The sequence below is a fragment of the Podarcis tiliguerta genome (genome assembly GCF_965153285.1).
Source record: "Podarcis tiliguerta genome assembly, chromosome: 2".
Classification (NCBI taxonomy): Eukaryota; Metazoa; Chordata; class Lepidosauria; order Squamata; family Lacertidae; genus Podarcis; species Podarcis tiliguerta.
Genome location: NC_139535.1, coordinates 528,981 through 552,172, shown reverse-complemented (window position 1 = coordinate 552,172; position 23,192 = coordinate 528,981). Strand labels below are relative to the sequence as shown.

General features: G+C 51.3%; 1 protein-coding gene and 1 pseudogene across 2 annotated transcripts in view; one reads left to right on the top strand and one right to left on the bottom strand.

Annotated features, from left to right (window-relative positions):
- LOC310670852 (HLA class II histocompatibility antigen, DR alpha chain-like) overlaps positions 1–11,456 on the bottom strand; it is a 43,148-nt gene extending 31,692 nt beyond the window's left edge. Inside the window, exons 1-5 of the mRNA XM_083426658.1 lie at positions 11,252–11,456; positions 10,017–10,274; positions 9,420–9,704; positions 9,189–9,330; positions 8,434–9,036 (exon numbers count right to left, since the gene is read on the bottom strand). Of these exons, the coding sequence (XP_083282784.1) occupies positions 9,033–9,036; positions 9,189–9,330; positions 9,420–9,704; positions 10,017–10,274; positions 11,252–11,354 (792 nt within the window). The 5' untranslated portion in view covers positions 11,355–11,456 and the 3' untranslated portion in view covers positions 8,434–9,032. The remainder of the gene's footprint in view (positions 1–8,433; positions 9,037–9,188; positions 9,331–9,419; positions 9,705–10,016; positions 10,275–11,251) is intronic.
- Positions 11,457–12,106: 650 nt separating this feature from the next.
- On the top strand, positions 12,107–22,613 carry LOC310670797 (H-2 class II histocompatibility antigen, E-S beta chain-like; annotated as a pseudogene). Its single transcript, XR_014515483.1, has 6 exons — positions 12,107–12,336; positions 14,022–14,291; positions 16,968–17,249; positions 17,369–17,479; positions 18,464–18,487; positions 19,944–22,613. The product of XR_014515483.1 is annotated as an H-2 class II histocompatibility antigen, E-S beta chain-like (transcript).
- Positions 22,614–23,192: the final 579 nt, after the last annotated feature.

The following is a 23,192-nucleotide window of genomic DNA, read 5'->3' as shown; positions in this document are numbered from 1 at the left end:
GGGTCCCCTCCAATTCTACGATTCCATAAAATGGTGAATGGCCAGATATATTTATTGAAAGCTTCTCCCCACAGCCCTGTGACACGGAGGATGAGCCCCGTTTTCGGAGACAGTCCCTGCTCCCCACCCTCACCCTGCTGACTATCTCCTCCGGGAGAGTAGTTTGTCAATTTCTCTGTAAATATCCTGCTCATTTGTGATCTTAAGGATCACCCCTCTGACTGGGATCCTCACCTGACCCATTCAAGGCAGAAGCAGATTTCACAGCCTTGAGAGTATCTCCTCTGAGTCGCACCCATGAAGATTTTCTTCAGCTTCCTTCTGTGGTCCTTCAACTATTTTATTTCTTTTAAATTTCAACATTCAAGGAGCGCCACACTTGACAATCCTGGGTGTAAGAAAAAGGGTTGATCTGCCCATTTCCATACAACTTTACCTGAAAGAAGGTGACCTTCAGTCTTACCTCTAGCACTTTCCCACCTTTGGGTTATTGACTTGTTTAAAGCCTTTTAATGTAACCATTCAACACCCCAAGTTGGTTTACCACACAAACATCCTAATAAAAGCAAGAAAAGTCTGTTTCAATCCAGTCTGTGTGTCAGTCATCAAAGGGGACTAATTTGGGAGCCATTTTTCCCTGGGAAAACCCTCCACACACCGCATGGTCTACTGAGGTGATTCCATTATGAATTTGATTTCAAACTGGCTATTCAGGAGAGCCAAATGCCTTCTCCTGTGTTTCCACAAACATGAACTTTTCAGGGGGAGAAAAAACATCTTTTGAATCCTCCTGTGACTAAAACTCCTGAGGGAATTTTCTGTTCCTCCATTTATCTGACTGTGGGCCCCTTGGAGGAGGGAACATGGAGTCCGTTGCCCCCCTGGGCATCCCTTCCTTGACCCTTCAGGCCCTGAGGAGGGAAGGATGCCAATCTCCACAGGGAAGCCATTTTCTCCTCATGTTTGGGCTCCCTCAGGAGAAAAGAGCGGGAAACACCTCAGGCGGAGGGAGGCTCCCTTTTCTCTGACCAGGTTCCTCACAAATTTCCCTGCCTGTTCTGAGGAGAAAATATGTCCGCCCTTTTCTCCACAGAAACTCTCCAGGATTCCCTAAGAGACTCCTCTGCCCCCTTTGTTGTTTCTGGGGGAAACTGACAGGAAATCTCAAGGTTGACCAAGGTCTGAGGGAATTTCTAGTATCCCCTCAGGACTCGGAGGGAAACATGATGGACGTCCAGATGAAACCCCCACCTGCCACACCTCACGACCCCCTGAAGTGATGGCACCTCCACAAACCCCCCTGCCCCACTCCTTGGCCCCAAACCCCGGCATTTGGGGGCTGGGAAGCAAGGAGGAAGGAGACCCTGTGCCCCCCATGGTGGGTCCTGACTTTATCCACCACAGTCCTCCTGAGGGATTGACACAACCTCCCCAAACCTCCATTAGCCCCCTTTGCCCCCTTGATGAGACTGGGAGGCAGCGTCAGCCAGCAGAGCAGCAGCACAGACACCATTTTCAAACCACTTTCTGCTAGTGGGGGGGGGGTAATAAACCCCCTCAGCCTGCCAAGAATCCCAGGAGGCTGGTGAGGGGGAAACACTCTGGGTAGTTTAATTTATTTCACTTCATAAAATTTATACATCAGTTCATTGTGGGGGGAAACCAACACTTCAAAGTGCTTTACAAAAAGATAAACCAAGAGAAAAACCACAACCATACTTTAAAGCACACACACAAACACACACAGAGAGATTAAAACCACCTCAGCTTCCTCAACATCTGGGTCGGCTTGTCTGAGCAAGAATGTTTTCCTCAGGTGCCAAAAAGAGAAGAATGAAGAAGGCGCCTCTTGGTTTCCTGAGGCAGGGAGTTCCAAAGTCTGCTGAAGGAGAGAAAGGAGAGGAAAACACTCCCAGGGGCCCATATTTACATGCATTCATTTGTTTTTTAAATTTCTATACAGTGGTGCCCCGCAAGACGAATGCCTCGCAAGACGGAAAACCCGATAGAAGAAAGGGTTTTCCATTTTGGAGGTGCTTCGCAGGACGAATTTCCTATGGGCTTGCTTCGCAAGACAAAAATGTCTTGCGATTCCTGGGGTTTTTCTTCGCTCCCTACCCCCTTTTTCTAAGGCACTAAACTGCTAATAGCCTTTTAGCAGCTAATCCGCTAATCCCTTAAGCCTTTAATAGCCGATAACCGCTAATAGCGCTAATCCGCTAATGGGCTTGCTTCGCAAGACGAAAAAAACGCAAGACGAAGAGACTCGCGGAACGGATTCTTTTCGTCTTGCGAGGCACCACTGTACTTCAGCTGTAGATTTCAGGGCGGCTCACAATGTAATGGCAGAGGCAAAGGTGGCAGAGGAGGAACCAGGACCATCAAGCTCACCCTGAGACTGCAGGCGAGAAGGATTTCCTCAGAGGGAAAAAGACCCAGGCATCACCAACCGCAGGCAGGGTTGGTCTGCGGAAGAGAGGGGTGCTCTGGTTAATGCATTGTAGGGGGTTGGACTAGATGACCCCTGAGGTCCCTTCCAACTCTACAACTCCATGAGTCTTTGAGGGGTGCCTCTCCCCTCGTCCACCTGGAGAGGAGGAAAAGGGCTTCCGGGGACCCTGCGTGATCCTCCCAGGAGCAGGCCTCATCCCAGGGACCAGGAATGTCCTCCATCAGCACCTGGCAAACCACCTTCCTCTTCTGCCCCCAACATCCGCCCCACTGAGTCGGTCCTGAGGATGTTGTGGTCAATGTTCTCAAGAGCCCCTCACTGAGAAGGTGAGCAGTAAGGGGGTTGCCCTCCCTTGCAGTGGGTCAGGGGAGAAAAAGGCCCAAGACCGCATTGCAAATATCGGGCCTCCCCCAACTCCTTCTGCTGAGTGGGCCTTGGTCTCCTGCCCCAAAGACCTCACCTCCCACCCAGCCCATTAAAACTTTAGTCTTTATTCTTCTCCTTTATTCTTCTGTCTTGCTGCCTTCATTGACTCCTCTCAATTTAGAGCCCCCCCCCAAGTTTCAGAAACAGAAAAAACGCTTCTTCCTCTGGCGAAAGATGATCTGCTAAAGGATCCCGGTTGGCCCAGGCTGGGCTGCCAGAGGTTCAGAAGAGACCTTGGCAGCCATGTTGTCCCTGCACAAGCCTTGGCACCAGAAGATTGCACTCCAGTTTTTAGTGAAGCACAAATAATAGGGGCAGAGTTAGGGTTGTCATGTGCCTGGATTTTCCTGGACATATCTGGAATACTGCGATTTTGACTAAAAAGCTCCACAACATTGCCCCCCCCCCAAAAAAACCTCAACATTCTGTGATTACTAAGACCCAGCAAGGTTTATCAAAAACAAGTCATGCCAGACCAATCTCAATTCTTTATATATATATATAAAAGAGTTACAAGGTTGGTGGATGAGGGGAATGCTGTGGACATAGTGTATCTTGATTTCAGTAAGGCTTCTGCAAGAATATCATGGAGGACTTTGATATTCTTGCAAAGACACTGGTAAAATAAGGGCTGGGCCCTTTTAAATATATTTTTTTATAGTTTTCAATTACAGTGCAATAATAGTCTCATTATAACAATACCAATTTATAATACAATTATTAATGCCAAGTGGTTGGGGAAGCACAGCCAGATGGGTGGCGTATAACTAACTAACTTCTTCTTCTTCTTCTTCTTCTTCTTCTTCTTCTTCTTCTTCTTCTTCTTCTTCTTATTCAAATACCAAATTGCATAATATAGATAAAGTACCCCCCCCATGTGCTAGATTTGATGGTTTTGATGGTTTCCTTTATTTCTGCATTCCAAAATCTTATTAATTTCAATTACATTCTGGTCATAAAAACAATCCCTTATACAACAACTGCAATGTTGTTCTTCCTGTGTGTGGCAATTATTCTGTGCCTGGTGTTTCTTCCTTTCCTTGCAGATGACTTATTTGCTCCTTGGCAGTTCACAGACTCCTTTCACCCTTCCTTCCAGCGGAAGATATATGAGCAATAATACTTCCAATTAAATTCAATTAAATTCCAAGTTCTCTTAGAGTTATAACTAAGTCAACTGCTAGGTGGATTTGGGGCTGGTCGACTGACCGAACCCAAAGATTGCTAATGACTGGTTCCTCCTCATCATGGGAAAAGTGACCATTGGGGTGCCATAGGGTTCTGTCCTGGGCCTGTTGTTGTCCAGCGTCTTCATAAATGACTTGGATGAAGGAATTGAGGGGATGCTCACCCAATTTGCAGGTGACATCAAACTGGGAGGGTAACAATGCCGACGAAGACAGAATCGGACGACCTTCACAGAATCCTGTTTGGGGGAACAGCCCCCTAGCTGTGGGGCCTTCCATCCCTGAGTCTCTGCTGGAGGACCAGCCTTTTCAGGGATGAAATTTGGGAGAGGCTCCTCTGCTCATCCCACGGAGCCCTCCCCCCCTTAGAAGGCCCTGGGAGGATCCTAGGCTCTTCGGACCACGTGCCCTTGGCACACTTCCCTTCTTCAAACGGTCCCATTTCAAGGCAAATGGGCCCTTTCACATTCACAGGACCTGCGGCTCTTTCTGCTGAGTGGGGCCCTGGCATCCTGCCCCACAGCCTTGCCCTGGCAGCTCCATTGTCCCCCCTCCCCACATGATACTTTGCTGAAGGTTCTCCTTTGCTTCTGCCTTGAGATCCAGGAGAATGTTTGCTCTTTTGCTGATCTGCAAAAAAGATCCCATTTCCCCTTCTGAAGAAACCGTGACAACTGCAAGGTATAATATTGCACAGCAGGCTGGGCCTTGTCTCAGTCCGTCCCTGTGATGTCCCTGCACAAGCCTTGGCCCCAGAAGGGACGCCTCTCCCAAACCCCTCTCTGGGGGGTCATGTCCCTCCTGGAGCCTCTTGCCAGGGGGAGGAAGAGCTGGACGACTCTTTCGACTTGCATTCATTTCTGGAAGGAGGCATTTCTGCAAGGCACACACAGAACAGGGGCAGAATAGTAGGGAGGGGAGGGAAAACAGCAGATCAAGACCCCCGAAAGCAGTGACTCCTTCCCTGGGGGGACGTGTTCTGTGCCCCTGGTCTTCCACTGGTGGGTCGCAGCCTGATCCCATGTGGGCTGAAACAGGAGCCCTGGGACCTCGCAGATATAAAGATGGAGAAATGCATGTTTGGGTTGAAAGGGGGTCTGGGGTCTGGAAAGGTTGATGAGACCTGTCTCTGCCCCACAGCCGACTCATGAAGGAGGTCTGGCCAGCCTGACTGGGCCACATCCTGGCCTTGCCTGACCTGAAACACCCCCACCCTCTCCTATGGGTTGTGCCCCATAGCCTTGGGGACTTGGAGGGGTCCATTCAGCTCAGCCATTCCCAAGGGGGTCCTTCCCTCAAATGGCAACTTCTCTTAAGCCATTGCTGCTGGGCTGTAAGGGGGGGCTATGCTGTGGAGGGGGGGCTGGAAGCTACTTCTCTTTGAGGAGGTTTTGCTGCGCTCCCGGTTGCCCTCCGTCTCCTGGATGGTGGCCAGCTTCCCTCTTTCATTTCCCTGAATGCTGAGCTGTGCTCCAGGCCTCCCTGTGGGGGGAAGCGAAACTCCCCCCAGCGCCTTTCTGCAGCGTCTCCTCTGCTGCCAGAAACAAGGGGGCAGAAGGAGGGAGACATGTGCTATGGGCCCGGAAGTCCTGCTTCTGTCACCAGGGAGCAGGCTGCCTGGATCCTGCCCCTCCTGTCCAGGGACCCCCTTGCCCCCCTCCTCTTGGTCTGTGTCTTCCTCCAAGAGGCCTCCTTCCCAGCCTCAAGCAGGAGCTGCATGCACACCCAAATTACACTGGCACTGCCTGCAAGGAGAAATCTAGCACATCAGGGAGGAAGTGTGCAGGCCGAGCTGTTGCCCCAGTTTCCTGCTTGCAGGGAGGTTATTCTGCTTCTCCTTCACATCGGGGAGAGGGCAGTAAAAAAATGATTTTTCTTTTGGGTGGGCAAGCCTTTTGTTAGGGGTTCAGATCCTCAGTTTGCTTTGTACTGTATTTAAATTGATCTTTATTGATTGGGGGCAGCTGTCTAACCCCCCCACCCCCCTCCACGCCTGTGCCCATGCTTACACCCTATTTGATTGGTCCTTCTTTGAAGCTTTTTTTCCTTCAGAAAAACGAGATGCAGAGAATTCCCACTATAGGTGTGGGGGGGTCCTGATTGCTGGGATAAAATTCCCTCCTTCCTTTTTGAAGCAAAAGGCAAAATGCAGAGGCTGCCACAACCTCACAGCTTACACATGTTGTTGTTGGAACATGAAGAGTCTGCCATTTGCAGTTTTGCATTAAAGCCTCTAAATAGAAATTAGAGTATTTTACATGGGATGTTTATTGACAGTGGGGAGAATATAGCATCTTAACACCCCCCCCCCCGTAATTCTTTGAAGCGGATCTTAAAGCCAGAGTTGCTCCAACTGATGACTTGTTTTAAAAGTTCCTGTTTTGAGGGAACCCAAATGTCACAATCTCCATTTCTGCCTTGAAGCACAAAACAGGGTTGGGGGAGGGGTAAAGCAGAGTTGCTACTGCTGCTGCTTGGGGGGGGGGGTCTATAGTGTTGTCCTGCTGGGGACTTTCCTGGAGGGGAGGCTTGATGGGAGCCAATCACAGGTCCCGACGCTGCCTGGTCATCAGTTGCTGGGCAGGAAACGCGCTGCTCTTGCCAAACCCCTTCGAGTGCAGCACTTGCTGGTCTCTGACTGTGTCCTGGGCTGCTGAAGGGGAGAAGGAGCCTTTGATAGGCAAGAGGGAGGAAGGAGGAGGAAGACAGCCTGCAAAGGTCAGGCCACCCGCACCCCACTTTCTCCCTCACCCTTTCCCTCTGGATCAGCCCTTCTCCAACTTCTGACTTTTGGGGATCAGCCCTCCTGCTGTGGAGGCCCCTCTTCACTTGCACCAGACCAGACTTGTCCCAGATTTGAGGAATGTTGCCATACTGAAGGATCACTGCTCAGGGGCCCCTTCTTGCCCACTTGGGGTCTCTTGGCAATGCTAGACTCTGACTCTTACCCCCCTTACTGGTAGCAGGTGTTCCTTCAGCTGCTTCCAGATGTGGAGAGTCAGCCCTGCAGCCTTGAGGGGCCTCCTGCTCCTTCTGCCAACTGGGGCCCTGGCCTTCTGCCCCCAAGTCTTGCCCTGGCGGCACTCCTGCCCTGCCCCTCTGCCAAACTCTGCCTTCTGTCTTGCTGCATTAATTGACTCCCCCCCCCGAATTTGGATCCCACCCATCTGAGATCCAGAAGAAGGCATGAGATTGCACAGCAAGCTGGGCCTTGTCTGTTGGCCTCTGGGATGTCCCTGCTCAAGGCTTGGCGCCAGGAAGGACGCCTCTCCCAAACCCCACTCGGTGGTGTCATTTACCTTCTGGAGACTCTTGCAAGGGGGGGGGGGGGGAGAAAGAGCTCAACAACTCCTTCAACTTGCATTATTTTAATGAGGCACAAAAATAAGGGCAAGATAGGGAGAGGAGGGAAAACACCAGATCAAGATACCAGAAAAGAATGAATCCTTCCTTGAGGTTAAGGCATGATCCAGGCAACACAGCCAACTCATGACTGGGTTGCACGCTGACCTTGCATGTCCTGAAACACCCCCCTTCCCTGCAGGTTGGTCCCCCTGGCAGAAGACATGCAGTCATGCACACTTCATTTGGAGGGGGTCTCTGCACATTTCCTTCCTCTTCCCCCCAACACTCACTCCAGTCTCAGGAAGAGCAGGTGCTTTGATCTGGTGAGGCATTTTAGGACGGGGAATGGGCTGTTCTGTTTCTCTCCTCTGTTCCCCCAGAGTGGGAATCTATGGGTCCTGTGGGATAATGGTTTGGTTCTTCACACAACCCACAGCAGGCCTTGAGGACCAGAAGAGTTGGGTTATCAGACTGATAAGGGTCCCTTTGCTCTAGCTGGCTTCCGTAGTCTTCTTTTATCTACCAGAATATGGCCCTAAAGACACGAGGGGTCAATGTAGACATTCTGGTTGCAGTGCTACCCATTTCCTCAATGGTTCACCTTTTCATTTTGAAATAATAAATATATCCAGAGGTTATAGGCAGAGGAAACAGCACTAGACACAAATCAATAAACTGTAAGGTTTATTCATTGTTTTTGGAAATATGGGAGCATGTATGAAAAACAGCAGTTGGGCTGCACAGAAGCCATTGGGAAAGTTTTGCGGAAGAAGAAGGGATATTTTCCTCCACACTGACAGATACAACTCTGCTTTATGTGGACGAGAAAGGTGTTTGGGGTCTCTTAGCAGCTAAACTTCCCCAGCAAGCTGGGTGAATCCTCTTTGGGATTAAGGAAACACCTGAGGGGTGTATTCCGGCAGTGCAATGCACGGAACTGAGGAAGGCTCTCTCCAAAAACTGGGAGGGAGGTGAATGGTTTTTAGTAAGTGGGGTGGAGATATGAATTCGTATGCCTGACACTCTTGTTGGCAGGGGGTCTCCTTGCGCCAAGCAGATACAAGGCGAGGCAAAGCAGGAAGCCCCCACAAAAAACTATCCTGACTCAACCATGGAGGATCTGCAGCCAAACCACAAGCCCCTCTGTCAGAGATGATTTAGCTGTGATTCCTGCAATGCAGGGGGCTGGACTAGATGACCCTTAGGGTCCCTTCCAACTCTACAATTCTATGATTCTATAAAATGCACGATTACTGGACAGCCAGAAGCAAAGGCACCAGGGAGTTTCAGAACCTGCATAGAGGGAGCTGTAAATGTTGAACCATGGGAAGACATTTAATGTGAGTAAACCATATACTTTTCTTATTTACTTAAACCGTCAGAGCAATTTCTTTGCTAAGAGGGAAACATAAAAGGGAGAAAAGTAATATAAATCTGCCTAAGCATCTTTGGCTATCATAATTTTTCTCAAAAGCTAAACATATTATCCAAAAAACTTCTAAGGATAAGCTGCACACAGAGGAAGCAACTCCTTCCAGCTGATTCGTAGCAGAAGAGACTCTTGGCAAAGGAGCTGAGCTGAGAGGGTTGAAGGAAGAGGCTGTCAGGAAAGGAATCCTCCATTATCTGAAAAGGGAGGAGAAGGGAGCTGGTGAGCTGGGAGTATGGAGGCTGAGCACCTTCTGGGCAGGATGAGGCCCACCCCACCCCTGTGCTGTGTATTTTGGCTTCCCTTGCATTTGTCTCTGAGCCCATGAAGGGAAACGGGTTCGACTCACATGAAGCCCCTGCGATCGTTCATCCTCATGGCCTTGAAGAAAAGGATGGTGCCAGCGATGATGCCCAGGATGCCAAAGGCCAAGCCCAGGGCACACAGCACATTCTCCATCGTCTCCGGGATGGGAGAGGGCGCCTTGGAAACTGGGATGGAGAGAGAGAGAGGTCAGGGCTAAGGGGGGGACTCTGAGTTCAAGCCCCAGAGAAAAGGTCCAATCCTGCCCGGTGCTTACCCCAGATCTTCTCCATCTTTCCCTCTGGGATGCCCCAGTGCTCCACCTGGCAGACGTAGATGTCTCCCTGCTCAGGGACGAAGGGGAGGTAGGAGAACTTGCGGAAAGTGTTGTCCACGCTGGGGTAGAAGTCTGTCTCCTCCACGCCCTCAGAGACCACCTCGTTGTTCTTCAGCCAGGTGACGTTCAGCACTGGGGGGGAGAACCTGTCCACAAAGCAGATGAGGACGTTGGGGTCCCCCAGTTCCACGGCGTTTTCCGGGTACACAGTGGCCGAAGGAGCAACTGAGGAAGGAGATGGAGAAAGAAATGGGATTAAAACCCATTTGAAGCAGTCTAGAAATGGAAAGCATAGCAATTAGGTGCTGTGGGTATTTTTGCACCGGGTGCTCAGGTTCAGGAATGCCTCTGAGCTTGTACAGAGTGCAGTGCTGCCCCTCCCACCAGGTTTCCCTTCCCTTTTAGCCTGTCTCAGTCAGCCAAGGACTGGCTCCCTGGAGCAGAGTTCCCTCTGGGGAGGCAGAAAGGGGTCCTGAAGGGTCTTCCGGGTCAGAAGCCAAGAGACCACCCCCTGCCTGCCCCCCAGCTCTCTCCTACCGTTCAGGGCACGGGTGCGGTTGCTTCGCTTCATGAGCACCTCCATGTTGTTCTTCATGACGGCGATGTTGGCCAGGGCGCCCTGCACCTCGAAGCTGGTGAAGCGCTGGAAGTCCGGCAGCCTCCAGACGTTCTGCTTCTTCTCCCAGTCCACGTGCAGGATCTCCTCGTTGTCAAACTCCAGCAGGAACTCCCCGGACTTCTTCTCCGAAGGGAAGCTCTCCTGGAAGAAGTCCAGCTCCACCAGGGTGTCCTCCACTGCAGGGGTGGGAGAGAGAGGGGGAGGCTTTAGGACCCCGCAGCAGGATGAGGGAGAACCTGCCCCATTGCTAGGAATGGGGCCACCACCAGGAAGGCTCTCTAGGTAGACAGGAGGGGGGCCTTCATCTGCTCCCAAACACACAGACTTTAAAATCCCCTCATTTCCGAGCCATCACATCCGCAAAAGGTGATCCTGGGGGGCATTTGTGTGTGGGGTGACTCTGGCAGATAGAAAGTTGGAGGAATCCTTCGAGAGACCAATCCATGTCTCCTCACAGGGTTGTTGTGAGTATAGCAAGGATGTAACTCTGCCCTGAGCTCCTTGCCCCAAAGTGAAACCAAGAATACAAGGATTTCCTCCGAGTTTTTAAGGGTTCTGCTCAGAGATGTTTTTTAGGGTCTACCGATGTTTCTGGCCCCTGTTGTGCTGCTGGGGAGGAGAGAGACCATTCTGTCAAGGGAGGGGGCATTAGGGATGTGGGGGGCTGGTGCCTTTGGGGGGCGACCACTGGGGGCTTCCGGACCAGGCAGATCTCTGTGGCAGCCGAGCCCACAGAAAGGAATAATAATTTTTGTTTTATTTCCCTTTTTCTCCTTGTAACAGGAAAGGCTAGGGGTACAAACTCCGGATCTTTTAAGCTAGGTGTTTTTAGGGGGGGGAGTGCTGATTTCACCCCCTTTTCCCCTCTCTCTTTTTTTGGACCACCTTATTTGAGGGACCAAATCCTCCTATCCCGTCACCCTCCCATTCCACGCACCTCCCAGCACTCTTTCGTGGGGGGGGGGCACACGTCCAGTTCCCTTCCTCCCCCCATCCCTCCGTCTTCCCGGGCGCAGCTTCTGCACCTGTCGGGGGGAGGGGGCTTCTCCTCCCTTTGCCCAAGAGACCCCTCCTCCTCTACCCCATTCCCCCCCCAGTCCCCCTCCTGGGACCCCTCCCCAGGCATCTCCCCCTCCCTCCTGCGCCCCCTGACCTTTCAGGGCTCCGGCCCCCCTTGGCGGGGCGAGGAGGAGGGTCGCCCAGAGGCAGCAAAGGGCTCTTCCTCTTCCTCCTCTTCCTCCTCCTCTGGGCTCCATCTCTGCATCTCTTCCTGGGCCGAGGCGGGCGAGGGGCGACTCAAGCCCAAGTGTCCCTTGCCCCTTCCTCCTGGATGCTCGCCCTCCAAGTGGCTGTGGGGCGGGGGCGGCCAGGGGGCGGCTTTGGCGGAGTAGGAAAGTCCCTGCCAGCTCGGCCAATGAGAAAGCGCCCTGGCGATGACCAGCCTGTCTCCAGGTAAACCAGCCCCAGGCAGGAGCCTCAGCCGGAGACGGAGCGAAAACAGCTGCATTTGGGGTGGGGGGGGTGGATCTCCCCAAGAGGGGGGGTCTCCTCCAGGGAAGGGGCTGCGGGGGCTCCTCTCTGTCCCCCCCCCGTGTGTTTCTTCATGGGGCTCCTCAGACACCAGCGCCAGGGCTGTTTCTTGCAAAGGGGGGCTGGGGGCTGGAGGGGGCTTTATTTGGGGGAGGGGTCTCCTTACTTGGTGGCTGCCAGGTCTCCTCGGGATGAAGGCTGGGGGGCGAAGAGGGGGAGCCCCCTTCCTCAGGAGACAGTTATTCCCCCCCTTGAAACTGAAATTTCCCTTTTTGCTGCCAGAGTAAAGTTCTGGATGGAACTGACAGATTCTTGTTAAGCTTTATATCCCCCTCAAAGGTTTTCTGGGAAAGATATATATTCGCACGCGACGCAGCAACAATGGAGAGATCAGAAGCAAAGAGGAACTTGCAGGTCGAGCGAGAGCAGAGAGAGCCCTTGAAAATGCTCTTTCCAGGAGTTCCCTGCCTGGCGACCGATGACGCTGCCCCGGCTCGGAGGCGGATTGGACGCTCGCGGGGCGGGGAGGCGGAGTGGGCGGGGCCTGCAGGAGTTTCCCCCGGAGCTGAGCGGAGAAAGTCCCATTTGGGGGCGAAGAAGAGAGAAGGATGGGGGGCTCCGGCGCTGCGCCTTTGGCCTTTGGGGGGCTCCTGCTGGGGATGCTGGTGGTCTCCGCTTCGGAGGGGCTGGGCGTGGAGGCGCCTCCAGGTGAGCAGAGTCTGCAATGGGGGCAGAAGGAAGGGGAAACTCCGCTTAGCCGGACCCCCATCGGTGGGGCTCCTTTGAAGATCCCTCCTAGATGGTCTTCCATGATCTTAGCAGTCAGTCCGTAAGTGACTATGGAGGCCAATTCTGGATCCCCACGTCCTTCCACAGTGGGGACAGAGGTTTCTGGGCGGGAGTTGATCCCTTGAGGGTTTGCCAGGCGTGCCTTCCTCTTAGCACGTTTCTCCCTTGCGTCCTGAGTTCAAGTGTCTTCAAAGCCCATGACACCTTGGGTCAAGGCTGTTCTCCAACTGGAGCACTCGCAGGCCAGTGTTTCCCAGTTGTCAGTGTTTATACTACATTTTGTTAGATTTGCTTTGAGAAGAGTCTTTTAACCTCTTTTGTTGACCACCAGCATTACACTTTCCGTTTTTAAGTTAGGACTAGAGTAGTTGCTTTAAAAGAAGTTAATCAGGTATCTGATCAACATGGTTTAGTCCAGCGAAGTTGGTGTTGAAGAATCCTTGCTTCCCCCCGGGGGATCTTTGCTCCTTCCAGGACACTGGGGGGGGGGGGCAAAGGGACAGGAGGGAAGGGGAAACACTCCCCCCCCACACACACTGAAAAGGAGCAGCTCAGGCTTCTTGGACTGGGAAGGAGAGAGCATTTATTTATTGCAATTAATTATATCCCACCTTTCAGGATTAAAATCTTACCCCAGCGGCTTACAAATAACATTCCACTGAATTTTAATAAAACCACAATATTCACACATTACATAGTCTTCCTGCAGGACACCTGGTGGCAGGCAGCCCTAGGGGACTTTTGGGGGCGGGGGGCGCAGCAGAATCTGGCCCTCAGCGCTTCTTCACCTGCTCTCAAAATCATCCTCATCATTTATCTCCCATCATTTCCAGGAGATCTCATAACCAATTCTTAACTCTAGAAATGACTCGACATAACGCATAAATGTACCTTTCTTCTGCTCCTAACACTGGCATGGGCGTAGCCAGGATTTTTTCGGGGGGGGGAGGAATTTTGTTAGGAGGGGGAACCTCGGTTTGCTATGTATTTTTATTGATGTTTATTGATATCGTACGGGGGGGGGGTAGCTGTCCCTCCCTGCCTACGCCCATGACACCGGCAGCAAAACGGAGGCAAAGGGGACCCTGAACCCCCCCCCCCCCTCGCGGCAGATTCCCTCTCCCGTCCCCCCTCCCCGGGCCCTCTGGGTGCTGAAATGGGCTCCTGCGTAGACAGGCGTCGCTTCCTGCGCTCTGGCAGGGAAAGCGAAAGTGAAACCGGGTCTACCAGGTAGAGGGGGTCTCGTGGGGGGGGGGTTTGCAGTGAAGCGTCTCCCCCCCCCCCTCGGCATCTCGCCCTTTTCCTGGTCTCTCTCCCACCCCCAACATTTCCTCTCGTAGGTTGTGCTTCCCTCTCCACAACGGCCTTTCACTGTCGCTCTCTCCCTTTCCTTTGGGGGGCTGAAAGGGGGGGGTCTCCCTGCTCAGCCTCCCCCCCCCCCCGCCATGGGATCACGTGACAGGAGAGAGAGGGAGAGGGAGGGAGGGAGACAGACAGACCATCTCTCTCCCGCCCGGCGGGGGCAACTATCCGTGGGAGCTGCGCCCTCAAGGCAACCGGGAACCGGAAGTCTCCACCCCCCCCATTTCATTCTCTCCCCGCAGAGCATTTCCTGTACCAGATGAAGGGCGAGTGCCACTTCTTCAACGGGACGCAGCGGATCCGCTTCCTAAATAGGTACTTCTTCGACCGGCAGGAGCTCTTCTACTTCGACAGCGACCGAGGGAAGGTTGTGGCTGTGGCTGAACTGGGGGAGCCCGAAGTCAAGAGAGTGAACCAGGACAAGGACTTCTTGCGGGGTTTGATGTCCAACGTGGATTCCTTCTGCCGGCACGACTACGGGGTCCTCGAGCCCTTCTCCCAGGCCCGGCGCGGTGAGTCCAGAATCGGGGGGGGGGGGCGTCATGGGAAACGGGGCCCCGGAAGAACCCAAAATGGGGGGGGGGGGGCGTGGGGCGGACCCGGGACTTTCTCCCCTCGAAGCCCCTGTCACTGCTGCCCCCCCCCGCCCCCTCCCCTCCCGCTTTTCAGAGAGATAAAGGGGGCCTTTCCTGATGCCCCACTCCTGGCAGAGTTTCTGTGTCCCTGGAAGCATCACAAACCGTTTCGTGTATTGCAATGTGGAGGGTGTCTGCCTTGGTTTGTTTATTTATTATTCATTAAATTAGCATTCTGCCCTATACCTGTAGGTCTCCAGGCAGCTTGCAACACAAAATTGCAGTATTTACAATAACAACAACAACAACAACAATAATAGAAGTAATGATTTTTATTATTATTATTTATTATTTATACCCCATCCATCTAGCTGGGTTTCCCCAGCCACTCTGGGCAGCTCCCAACAGAATTAAAAGCACAGTAGAACATTAAAAACTTCCCTAAACTTCCTTTACTGCCTGTGATGTCCATGGTTCTCCCCCTCCTCATTCCACCCCCACAACGACCCTGTGAGGGAGGCCAGGCTGAGGGGAGGGGCTGGCCAGGGACACCCAGGAGACTCAAGACCTGGGGGAGATTTGAACCCGGGACACAGTCCAACGCTGGACTACATTAGAGTGGGGGGCTGCAAGGGGGGGAAATAGGCAGCCTTTCAGTGGGTAGAGAGAGAGCGCATTTCAAGCAGAAACCCTGAACATTATTAAAGTGCAAAATGATGTTATTTGGGCGTTAGTTATTAATTATGACACCTTAGCATGTCGTTTCCTGCACACCTGACATGGATTCAGGTTGGGCTACCATATGTCCAGTTTTCTGGGGAATCAGGATGTTTAATGGGGGGGGGGTTAGAAATTAACCCCACATTCTCAAAATCACATACGTTCAGGATTAAATAATAATTATTATAAACATGGTCCATTTCCTTCCCACCCACTCATTACTATTTTCAGCTGCCAGACTCCCCTCCAGCCCTGCCCCCATCCTCCATGGATCATCCCTAGGATCCTGTGCAGTGATTTCTGAAGATCATCCTGTTTGCTAGGAAAATAGGAAGGAGAAACTCCTGAGATTCCCAGGACTGGGAAATGAGACAGAAGGATGGAAAGTGTCCTAGGAAGGGGAGGGGCATCCCAGGACCCCCAGGGAGGAGCAGATCCCTGTTTGAGGAATGCCCAGCCTGGCCACTGGGGAAACTGGGATGACTTTGGGGAGATGGGGGGGGGGGGGGTTAGAGATCCCACTGGTGGGAGTGGGAAGTTGGGGGCTGAGAGCATAGGATGTCCCCGGGGGGGGGGGCAAACTAGGCTTTCTGTCACTCAGGCAAAGACCCAGTTTTGTCACACACGCACACACACCATGTGTATTTGCATACACACACAAAACTTGACACTTGTTCATAAAGGGCATAAAAAGGGCTGGAGAAGAGATAGTCTCTCCAAATAGTAAAATTGTCTGTGTGTGTATCTGGCTTTCATTCAACCTTAAGCAGATCTCCTCAGAGAGCAGTAGATCATTTGAGGAATTCCAAGAAATATCATGACTGTAAATAATAATAATAATAATAATAATAATAATAATAATAATAATAATGGAAACTAATATAATGATCAGGCACATACCAGAGACTAAGTCCTACTGAACTCAGTCGTATACCTCTGAGTAAAAATGCTGAAGATTGCAGTATAAGACTGCATAATCTTTACACAGTTACCTGGGAGTAAGCTCCATTGAATTCAGTGGGACTTCTGAGTAGTAAAGGCAGTTTAAGGCTCTAAAGAATAAAATAAAAGAATAAATACTCCACAAGTTTCATTTAAAAATGCTGGCTGCTGAACCATTGCAATTAAAGAATTTAAAGTGGATTGGTTACACTTTGCTTCCAAATTGCAGGAAGGGATAAATACAAAGTGCTTCGTATGCCAGCATCACATTTCATTCATTTTAGGTATTTTATTTTCAGCATAAAGAGAACCCAGTTTTTGTAGCTGATTGTATGCAGCAGTGCCCTCCCTGTGTTCACGTGGTGTAAACATGTATGTTGTCTTCTAGAGATCCAAATACACACACACACACACACACACACACACAAACACACAAAATGAACACACAAGCAAGCAGCCGTCCAAAGTGCTTCTGATCCCAAAAGGGCAGGAGGGGATTTTCTGATCTCTTCACCACTTCTAATTCATCTCTGAGGCTTTAAGGGAAGCAAAAGAAGAAAGAAAGAAAAAGAAGACTTTCCCTTTTCAACTTTGCATGGAGAGCAACCTTCTCCAGGATTTCTCTTTTGCACATAGTTCCAAAAACAAAGGGGGAGGAGGGGGGAAGGGGATCGTTTTCCAGCTTTTCCTGCTTCCCCTTGCAGATTAGCATCACTCTGGTGCTTAGCAGATGCTTTTAGACTCTGGAGCCAGAGGGGAAGGGCTACGGTCAGAGAAAGGGCCCCCCCCTGCAAGCTGGGAGCCTCAGTTGCGCCCCTGAAGAGGCTTCACCCTGGCTAGCCCCGCTCCCCTGTTAACTATGGCCTCTCCTCCCTCCCTGGAAGCCTCCAGGTCCCTCCCTGCCTAAATCTCTGACCTTCCTTCCACGTCTCCCTTGCCTCCCTCCCACAGTCCAGCCCAAGGTGAAGATCACCCCCACAGACAACATTGAATCTTCCCCACACAACACTCTGCTGATTTGCACCGTGAACCGCTTCTTCCCTGCGGGGATCGAGATCAAGTGGTTCAGGAACGGGAAGGAGGAGCCCAAATTGTGGACCACGGACCTCATCCGGAACGGGGACTGGACCTTCCATATTCAGGTGATGCTGGAGACAAAGCCAGAACGTGGAGACGTCTACACCTGCCAGGTGGAGCACGCCAGCTTCGAAGGCCCCGTCACAGTGAAATGGGGTAGGACGCCTTCCTACTGGGAGTGGGGGGCATTCCTGGGGGGCTAGATGGGTTGCTCCCCCCTCGGGGGGCTGATCCCAGGCCTAACTTTCCTCACTCGCGGCTTTTTCTTCCTTCAGAGCCACAGTCGGACTCTGCCAGGAGCAAGATGTGGACGGGGATTGTGGGGATTGTGCTGGGGCTGGTCTTTGGGGCCACTGGACTCGCCCTTTACCTGAAGAACAAGAAAGGTGAGGGTGGGGTGCCGGGGGAGAGGGAGGGTTGGGTGTGGGGCTGGATTGGGCTCCAGGCTCCCCTCCTCTTCTTAGGCAGAGGCTCTGGAGAGGGTTTTGTGCCTTCTCCACTCCTCGGAGTTCCCTCTTGGTGTCTCAGAATTTAGTCCAAACTGGTCTCAAGCCAGAATCACCTGCAGGATCTCTGACTGTCTCTTAATGTGACTCTTTCTATCTTTTTTACACCGTGGAGAAACACAGCTCTTCTTCTGGATTTAGAAGCCTTTGTACGTTCAGGGCTGTTCTTCTAAGGTCCTCCTGTCTTCCCTGAAGTGCCAGTGCGGTGTAGTGGTTAAGAGCAGTGGACTCGTAATCTGGTGAACCTGGTTCGCTTCCCCGTTCCTCCACCTGCAGCTGCTGGGTGACCTTGGGCTAGTCACTCTTCTCAGAAGTCTCTCAGCCCCACTCACCTCACAGAACGTTTGCATTGGTGGAGGAAGGGAAAGGAGATTGTTAGCCACTTTGAGACTCCTGAAGGTAGTAATAAAGCGGGAATCAAATCCAATTCTTCTTCTCCTGATCAAAACTCTGCTCAAAGCAGTAAGAGCAAGGCTCTATCGCCACACAGAGCAAAGGGCCTTTGAGACACCCACAGCCAGGATCCCATCGCCTCACTTGGACCTGTTCCTCATTTGCATGAATTACTTTGCATGAATTAATTAATAACTAGGCAAGGCTAAGAAATGCAGCCTAAGGAATGAGGAGCGGTTTGTGGGGGGCATTGGGAGATGGGGAGAAGAGTAGATTGCAAAACATCCTTTCTCTGTTGGGAAAGAAATATTCATTTCCATTTAACGAATAATCTTTAACCCCTCATAGTCTGTTTGGCAGAGGGAGTGGGGAAACGGTTCTAACAGTTCTTAGTTGTGCCTTCTCAGGGGATCTATTCCAGTTGATATTTGATGCTGACCAAGTATTGCTGTTGTCTTTTTTCCCTCCCAGGGAGAGCTGTTCCCCAGCCTGCAGGTAACTTTCATCCCTCCTCCTCCACCCTCCACCTCCTCCTCCCCCCACCCCTTCTTCCGGCTGCTTAGGGTGTCCCCCTTGCTTGCTTTTCATACAGCTGGGGATGGGGGATGGTCCTGGTTTAAACCCCCCCCCCATATACACACACTCTAATTTCATCTCCTGGAAGTGGGTCTGCAGGAGAATTCCCCGCCTGAAAGTGGCTATCAGGCAAAGCTCACTTTCAGGGGCCAAGTGAGGAGACCAGGCCTTGGTTCCCCTGCCCACTTTCCAAGACACGTAGCCCAAGGGTGGGGAACCCTTTTAACCCCAAAGTGGGTGGAGCAACGCATGCAAATGTCCCCTTTCCAGAATAGACTACCTTCTACCCCTCTCCATTCTTCAGTGGTGTAGTGGTTCAGAGCGGTGGACTCGGAATCTGGTGAACCGGGCTCGCTTCCCCGCTCCTCCACATGCAGCTGCTGGGTGACCTTGGGCCAGTCACCCTTCTCTGAAGTCTCTCAGCCCCACTCACCGCACAGAGTGTTTGTTGTGGGGGAGGAAGGGAAAGGAGAATGTTAGCCGCTTTGAGACTCCTTCAGTTGGTGATAAAGCAGGGTATCAAATCCAAACTCTTCTTCTTCATCATCCTCAGAGTTCAAGGAGCATCCCAGGGAGGTGGAAACACTTGAGGAGGGCGCAAAGCAGGGGCAGGAGCCGTCTTAGGGACCAGAGAGAGAGAGAGAGTCCTGGGGGCCACCTCCTGGGCCAGAGTTCTGGGATGTAGAGGAATTTAATTAAAAAGTCCGAGTGCTGCCCATAAATCTCTCCAGACTGATTTATGTTCACCTTGTCGTCCGGCACGCCTCCGCTGCGCGGACCTCTGCATACACTTCTTCGGCAGTAAAACACTTCAGCAGAATTGCGCAACAGCGTGTGATAAGGCTTGATCAATTAGAAAAGGCAGATTCTTTCTTTGGCTTCTTTTATTGTTACAAAAACACGCAAACAAACTGATTTACAATCCTCCGGACTGGAGCTGCATTTTAGCTCCTCACTGTCTGAGCAAAACAGCTCAACAGAAAACACTTTCGGTTTCCCACAGAACACACAGAGCATTCCAGACTGCTGACGTCACATCCTGGCTTTCGTCCCTGGAAAGCCCTCCCCTTCAGAGCCGAGGCACAGCAGTTTAACTCCTTACTGCTCTCAACATGGGATTCCCCACCCCTCTTCAGAACCTCCTCTTTCCCACTGCCTAAGCCAGCCAAGACTCCCTCCTCAGAGCCTCCCCTCCAGGCCCTGCGGACTCCAACTCCCACCATCCCCAGCCAGCATGGCCAATGGTTAGAGGGCACAATGGGAACTGTAGTTCAGAATCCCTGCTGAGTGGTCCCCCAAATCCTGCCAGGGATTCATCCCCCCCCCTTCGCTCCCCACAGTGATGGGCTTGTCTCTCTTTTCTCTCTGCCTGCAGGACTCACCGATTAGACTTCGCTGCTCCCTCGGGATCCTGGGATGTGGAGAATTCCTTCCTGCAAGTTGCCCTCTGTCCTTGCTCAGAGGATGGGAGCTTTTCGTTGGTTGCTCTTTATTACTTCTTTTTCTGGGTGTCGCTTGGGGTTTCCATTGCTCTTTCATTTGGCAGATTGGCAGTTATCCTAGCCTGACGTAGCTTTATTTGCACATCTATGTTGGAGACTCTGTGCTCTGAATCTCCCCAGAGAAGCCTGAGCTGAGCCTTAAAGCAACGATGAATCCCGTCAGACTGTCAGGACTGAATGTTAGTTCTTAAAGCCCTGATGGGGAGCCTCATAAAATTTGTCTCACTTTTGGGGGGGTATATTTTTCAATTAAATTTTCTTTTTTACATTTTAGAATATTCCTTTAAACAATCTTAAAATATAAATGATTTCCCTTCTCTTTCCATGGTTCATTTTACTTACCATAAATCCATGCAAGTGTACACAATTTCTACCCATATATTCAATAAACATTTTCCAACCTTCTCTGTCAGATGGCAAAGGTGGTTGCTCACGAGTAACCGGTCAGGACTCCGACCTGTCTTTTACAGGTTTTATTAGGTGCGAAAACTATTTACAGTGCAGAACCCCAAAGTTCAGGTCTGCCTCAGTTGCTAGCAGAATCCGGGAGTGCCTGTTTCCTGGACCTCCCCCAGCATAAAAGCCTCGTTACGCCCAGCCTTTTCCTTCCCTCTTTGCGCTTTAGACTCCTGCGCAGGGTGAGCGACGGAGGGGGCGTGCTTCCCTCCTGGCCGGCTTTGCCAGCAGTGGTGCTGAGGCTCCCACCAGCATCCTCTGGTCCTTTCACCTCTTCCCCACTGGAGGTGGGGCTTTCCTCATCACCGGAAGAGGAACTGCTTCGGAAGATTTTCGGAGGCTCCCTGTAACACAACTGCCCCTCTGTTTCCCGCCCCTGTTCTCCTGGCAGTTCCCTGACATTCTCTAAACGTATGTTCTTCTTGTTCTCTTATTCTATATGTTAAATCTGAAAGCTGAGCCTATTCCGTCAGCTTAAGTTGCCATTCATCTTTGGTTGGGACCTCACTCATTTTCCATTTTTGGGCTAACCAAACACGGGCTGCAGTAGTGGCAGACATAAATAACCTTTTTTGACACCTGGGAATTTCCATCTGAATTATCACCAACAAAAAGGGCTCTGGTTTCAGGTTTTTTGAAAAGCACTTTTAAACATTTTTTTCAATTCATTATAAATTATTTCCCAGTACTCTTTTACCCTTTTACAAGTCCACCATATGTGATAGAACATACCCTCAACCTCAGTTTCAAAAAGGACCTTCCTTCTGGACAAGAGTCCAAGTCTCTCCCCCCCCCCCTTGTAGCCAATGAGACCCGTCCTCTTCCTCCTGATCCAAATAGGAATTACCCAACTGTATTGATACACTCCACTCCAATCTCTGAGTAAGTTTGCAGGGGTCCAGGCACCTACGCAGAGTTTGTGCTTCCTTTGGAAATGAGGCCCAGCGGAGACTGTGGTGTCTTTAGGACATATGGTTTCTTTACACATCTCTACTGACTGATCCTACAGTGGAGGGGCTCACAGCATTCACACCCCAATAGGTTCTTCCTTCTCCCCTGACCACAGCTACCTTGGATTCTAGCAAGGCCCCAGCCATGGCTCTGATTCTCTCCCTCCAGCTTGACACTTACAGACTGAACCCTTTTCCGCCACAGCAAACTGAAATCCCAAAAGCTCAAAACTCTGTTGTCTCTGCCCCCTAACTCAGAGCTCAGGGTGGGGGTCCACCCATTTACATCTGGCACAGAGTCTCCACTTTCTTCATGGCTTATCTTTGTGAGGCTCAGGGCTCATAATTACCAGCCACGAACTATAACAATATATTAAAGTATATTAAAAGCACATCTCCCCCATTCTTCCTCCAGCTTGCCCCTCAACAGGCGGTATGAGTCCAATTTCAAGCGACAGCCCCCTCCTTCCCCTGCCCTGATGCCTTTATCTCCTCATAGTGGGTGAATTGTTAATTGCTCTGTAAAGACCAATCTATTTTGTCAAAATCATGATTTCACAGCCTTGGGATGATCTCCCCTGAGTTGCACTGTGGCAAGGCTGCCTAAAGAAAGTATATAAGTGTATCATTGTGCCTTAGATTATAGTGCCTAATTATAAGAAACCAAATACTGTGTCTTTCATTGTGCCTTATTATTGCTGTGCCAGCAAAAACATATGCATTCAGCTGAATTTGCAGTTTGCAGGGACGACATCCATCATAGTCACCAGATGTCCTGTGAAACAGGATATCCAAGTTTGATGCTTTCCACATAGGATGTCTGATAACAAGGGGTATTTTTGCTTGCCTGCCAAAAGGGGATTTTTGCTTGCTTGCTGATAACACAGTATATGAGAAAATGTCTAACGTAATGAGCTATTGCAGAAATAAAGAAGTTATCTTTATAAGGACATAAGGAAGGGCGATGTCTAAGTTTATTGGCTTAATTTTGCTCTAGTACATGAATATGTAATGCCTAAAGCTAGCCGGAAAAAAGGTAGATAAACCCATGGAACTGTTGATCGGGGTCCAGTCTTTGAGAGGAGACTCCACTGGGCCTATTGCTGTCAGCAATAAACTTACTTTCTATTTCTCCAACTGATGCGTTTGTGATCTTTGAGTTCACCCAGAACAAGGTTCCCAGGTTACCACGCAACATTCTGGTGCCGTGACTCGGATAGCAGGCTAGAGGGGCCTCAGGGACCCCAGGCCCTTGCCCACTGGGTGGGGTGGAGTGTCGCTGGACCGCCGGCTTTCCCCCAAGCACCATTGGACACTTTCTCCAAGGAGGGAGACATTGCTCCACTGCACTGCGCCTTGCCTGCCGTGGCAACGGGCCGTGCGGAGAAATCAAAAGTAATTAGAACGGAGGCGCGCCAGCAGGGTAAGTTGGAAGAAGGGGTTTTTAAGGTTATAGGGAACCCTCCATAAGGGGGAAGAGAGGTTTGATCAGCCCCTGCTACCCACCAGTACTTCCAAGGAAAGGGAATAGTCCTTGTGGAGGAACCTGGGTGAGCTTAGGAAACGGTGTGGAAATTAGCTGTGTGGTGAAGTGAAGAGTGAATGAATGTGAGTGATTGAAGACCCCAAAGGAATTGACGGTACCAGGGTGCCGTACCGCAGTTTCAAGTCGGGTGACCGCACTTGGTTGGGAACAGAGGGAAGCATATTTTTCTG